Source organism: Lotus japonicus, chromosome 4 (genome assembly GCF_012489685.1).
Source record: "Lotus japonicus ecotype B-129 chromosome 4, LjGifu_v1.2".
Classification (NCBI taxonomy): domain Eukaryota; kingdom Viridiplantae; phylum Streptophyta; class Magnoliopsida; order Fabales; family Fabaceae; genus Lotus; species Lotus japonicus.
Window position 1 is genome coordinate 19,933,144 of NC_080044.1, and position 4,301 is coordinate 19,937,444.

Consider the following 4,301-nt stretch of genomic DNA (forward strand, 5'->3'; position numbering starts at 1 on the left):
TAAAGGATGGTGAAGTTAGATGTGGGGTGGTGTGTTTAGTTTTGCCCACTGATTTTTTAATATAAATCATGAACTGACAAATAATGCAAGAATCTAGGCACTCATTCCCTATAATACCCTTTAATCGAACGGTCAGTGATCGGCAGAGAGCGGGGTAGTTTTGTCATTGAAAGCAACTTCAATTCTCCCCTCCGTTCGCAGAATGAGAAGGGTGTACAAATAATTTCAAAACCGCGAGAAGCAGGAAAGAAAAATATAACAAAAAAAAAAAGAAAATCATCGTCACGTTCTGCTCGTTTAACGCGTGAAACCCTAATTAGGGTTTTCAGACTTGCTTCGTTTTCGGTGGAATCGATCGCAGCGCTGGATCCGTATCGTTTTCCTCCGTCGAGCGAACCCCCTTTCGCTCGATCGTTCAGCGATCTCGGAAGCATGTTCGGATCGAGGGGGTAAGTCGATGAAACTTTTGATCCTTTTTTACTTCATTCCATTTTTCTTTATGTGTTCAATTTCGGATGTGTATGGTTGGGTTGGGTTGGGTTGGTAGAAATATTCATTAGGTCCTAAGCTGTGAAATTAGTTTCAGTTTTCTCTGTTGATTTCGTGTGTATAGCCATATTGTTTTTTTTTTTGTGTGTAATTGATTTCAACCAATGATTCTGGCTGAGAAAAGTTTTAAAACTTGTTAAAATTTGGAGTTTTGTTGGTTTTTTCCAATCTTGTGGTTGGGTTTTGTACTGTATTATACACAAACACACTGTGGTGTCTGTTTGGTTTTCAGTTAGGAAGTGCATTTGAAACATTGGAATTCGAGATCACGATTTCCAATGCACATTCAACCAACGGAATCCACTTGTTGGGTTGAGTGAATGTGCTTTCACATTCACCCAACTGAAAACCAAATAGGCACCACAACGCTTTATCATTGTTGGGAAAATATGGAAAATCTTCTGAGAGCTTTTTTAGTTTAGTGTTAGGGATGTGGCACTTGTAGCTTTTTCCTTTGTTTGCATTTTGTTTAGTTATGTGCTCTGTTTGATGTTATGTGCTTAGCTGGTGGACTGTCTTGGGTGTTTGAGTTGATTGTGTCTCAAAAAAAAAAATCTTTGGTGGTTTTTTCTATTGATATAGGTGGTTCCTGTCTTGTTACTTTATTCTTTATTTGTTTAGTTTTTGGGGTTTTGATGAATATGATAAATATGTCATTAGGAATTGAAATTAAGTCTAAGGGAAACGTGGGTTGGGTTTGGCTTTATTAACATGTTGAGTGGGGGATTTTGTTTTTTTTTCTGGGTATGGAAATTTGAAGGGCAATGTTGGGGAGCGGGGGGGTATCGGACGGGTACGAGGTTGGCTCAAAGAGACAAAGAATGATGGAATCCAATCCATACTTCGCAGTGAGCAGCGGACCAGGCAGCTTTCAACCTTATGGGTATGCTGGAGGCTTCCAGCCGCCTCCTCCCTTTCCAGTGGTTCGTCTCAGGGGGCTCCCGTTCAACTGCACAGATATTGACATTTTGAAATTCTTTGCTGGACTGACCATTGTGGATGTGTTGTTGGTCAACAAGAGTGGGCGGTTCTCAGGAGAGGCCTTTGTTGTCTTTCCAGGAGCAATGCAGGTTGAGTTTGCTTTGCAGAGGGATCGGCAGAACATGGGTCGCAGATACGTGGAAGTGTTCAGGTGTAAGAAGCAGGATTATTACAATGCTGTTGCTGGTGAGGTCAGCTACGAAGGAATATATGATAATGATTACCATGGAAGCCCTCCCCCCTCTCGGTCCAAGAGGTTCAGTGATAAAGAACAAATGGAATATACTGAGATCTTGAAGATGCGTGGACTTCCATTTGCAGTGACTAAATCTCAAATTGTTGATTTTTTTAAGGATTACAAGCTGATAGAAGACAGGGTACACATTGCATGTCGCCCTGATGGGAAAGCTACTGGTGAGGCATATGTGGAGTTTGTCTCTCCTGATGAGGCTAAGAGAGCAATGCCCAAGGATAAAATGATGATTGGATCAAGGTATGTGGAACTGTTTCCTTCCACACCAGATGAAGCTAGACGGGCTGAGTCAAGATCAAGGCAGTAATCTGAGATTTTTTGCCAGGGATTTTGTATCATGTTCTAGGTCTTTAAACTGTTTCTTCCTTCTGGCGGTACTACACTGTTCTTAATTTTTAGATAACTGTACTTCAATTACTAGTTCTGTTTGGTGATTATATTTGAATAGAAAAGGATTTAGAATATGTTGCTTGGTACTGTGGGAGATAAAATTTGTCTAATGCCCCAAAATTCCTCTCAGTCATGGCATGCTTTCCATGGTTTTAATATTTATGGGGGCTGTATTGGCCATCACTTGTATGACCAAACTTATGTGTCTCGCTGCCAAAGTACTGCTTGGCTTCAATGGTAACTGCGCCATTTCCAGAGTTTGATTAACTGGGGTGTCTGTTGTGCTGGTTTTGAGTTACAGTTTTATTTTGGAATTTATATTTTCACTGCATTATCAAGCAAGTGATCTTTATTGTTATGTGAAAATTATTTCCTTTACTAGAATAATCGGATCAGTTTTTATGGGGATAAGTCATTCGATCTAATTTGATCAAATTTCTTATTCTTCTGGTTCAATCAGGTTTTTTTAATTTTAATTTAATCTATTTCGTTGGTTGAAAATTTTAATTTTTTGAGATATAAGTTTTCAAATATAAAATAATTGAAAGTATTAGATGTTTATTGTATATAAGTCATAGGTCATGTAACCAAAAAGAAAGTCATAGGACAACTTTTGCTAGTAATAACGTTTATACTAGCATTATTTTCCGTAAAAAAAGAGTAAAGTTTATACGAAATTCGGATTATTAAAAACAAAATTACTTATGTTTAGTTGTTGTTAATATGGAATATTATAGCGTAACAAATTGTTGTTATCTTTATTTATTTTAATGTGTTTCATTCAAATCAAATATTGTCTGAATTTTTTTTTTGCTTAAATATATTTTGTAATAAATAATTCAATTTTAAAATGCATGAAAATTACGTTATAATGTTAAAATTTGGAATATTGTTAAGTTATAATAGGGAGAAAAATAAGACTTAGAGATAATTGAGAGAGATTTCTGAATTGTAATCTCTAGATTCTCCAGTGAAAAGTTTACAGAATTTTAGAGTGAATTGCGGGAACTGTTTCCAACACATAAATAGTGGTAAACAACATATATATTATGAACTAAAGATGAAGATGCTCTTTTATTTTTGTGCAAAGATGAAGATGCTCTTAGTTCAAAGTTAGTGAGCGCCGCTAGTTTCTTAATTTGGTAGATCAATAACTAGTTATATTTTGCAGCTATAATAACTAGTGAGAAATGCTAGCAACATATTTTCAGAAGCAGACTTCATGTGGCCATCACAAAAAGTGTGTGGGAGAAGAAGTGTGTGCAAGAGCGTGTTGTTGTTACCCCTTCTATTTTCCAATATGCTTTAAGAGATTTTTTTTTTTGAACTAATATGCTTTAAGAGTTGAGCTGAAGACTTCTTTGTATTGAATATAGCTAAAGTGGAATAGTTCTAACTAGAAAAAATATGTTGAGACCAGCAACTAATTGGTGTCCTTATGAACGCATTTCCTAATGGACCCTCCTCCCTTTTTTGTGTGTTAGGTGATGTGCTAAACGCAAAACTTTTCCTGTTTCCATTCCACATTCGATTGAGCCTTGTCATTTATATAATGATTTTTAGAACAACCCATTTCGTGCCTCCAAGTCCCTACATCATAGATGATACACCCTTTATATTATAAAAGTGTGTCTATATTTTCTTTTGCTCTTTCCATCAATGTCAAAGAGGGCCAACTCTAGAATTGATGTCACAATATTTTTTTGAAACCGAATTGTCATAATTGAGGATAAGTATAATGAATGCTGCATTTGATGTAAATAGTGCACTGGCTTAGACATATTAATTTGCCCACCAACTATTGTTGTCAAATTTGGTCAAGTTCTGCACTGGTCAAATTTGGTCAAAATATTGGTCATTTCATAACGACTAGTAATGTACCGATTGAAAGATGAGCTATAAGAGGCGGGTATCCATAGTCATTCTAGGATAGATAGCCGAGGCAAAGAAGGTGTGTGTGTGGGGATGTGATTAATGGACAAGTTCATGAACTTAGGTCGGAGGATGGATATATTTTCAGATATGACTACTTGATCTAAACATGTGAAATTGGAAATGGAATCGGTAATAAAATTTTGGAATAATTGTTACAAGCAAGAGACCAACCAAAACAAGAGAAGACTAGTAT

The 4,301-nt window shown here is 36.5% G+C and overlaps 1 protein-coding gene across 2 annotated transcripts; it reads left to right on the top strand.

Annotated features, from left to right (window-relative positions):
• The first annotated feature begins 215 nt into the window (after positions 1–215).
• On the top strand, positions 216–2,247 carry LOC130712003 (uncharacterized). Of its 2 annotated transcripts, none has more exons than XM_057561820.1 (2): positions 216–449; positions 1,310–2,247. In XM_057561820.1, the coding sequence occupies exons 1-2, from the start codon at positions 433–435 to the stop codon at positions 2,088–2,090; spliced, it is 798 nt and encodes a 265-aa protein (XP_057417803.1). In that variant the 5' UTR covers positions 216–432; the 3' UTR covers positions 2,091–2,247. The 2 variants fall into 2 exon arrangements, with proteins under 2 accessions (XP_057417803.1, XP_057417804.1); XM_057561821.1 differs by having other exon boundaries at positions 310–449; positions 1,399–2,247.
• Positions 2,248–4,301: the final 2,054 nt, after the last annotated feature.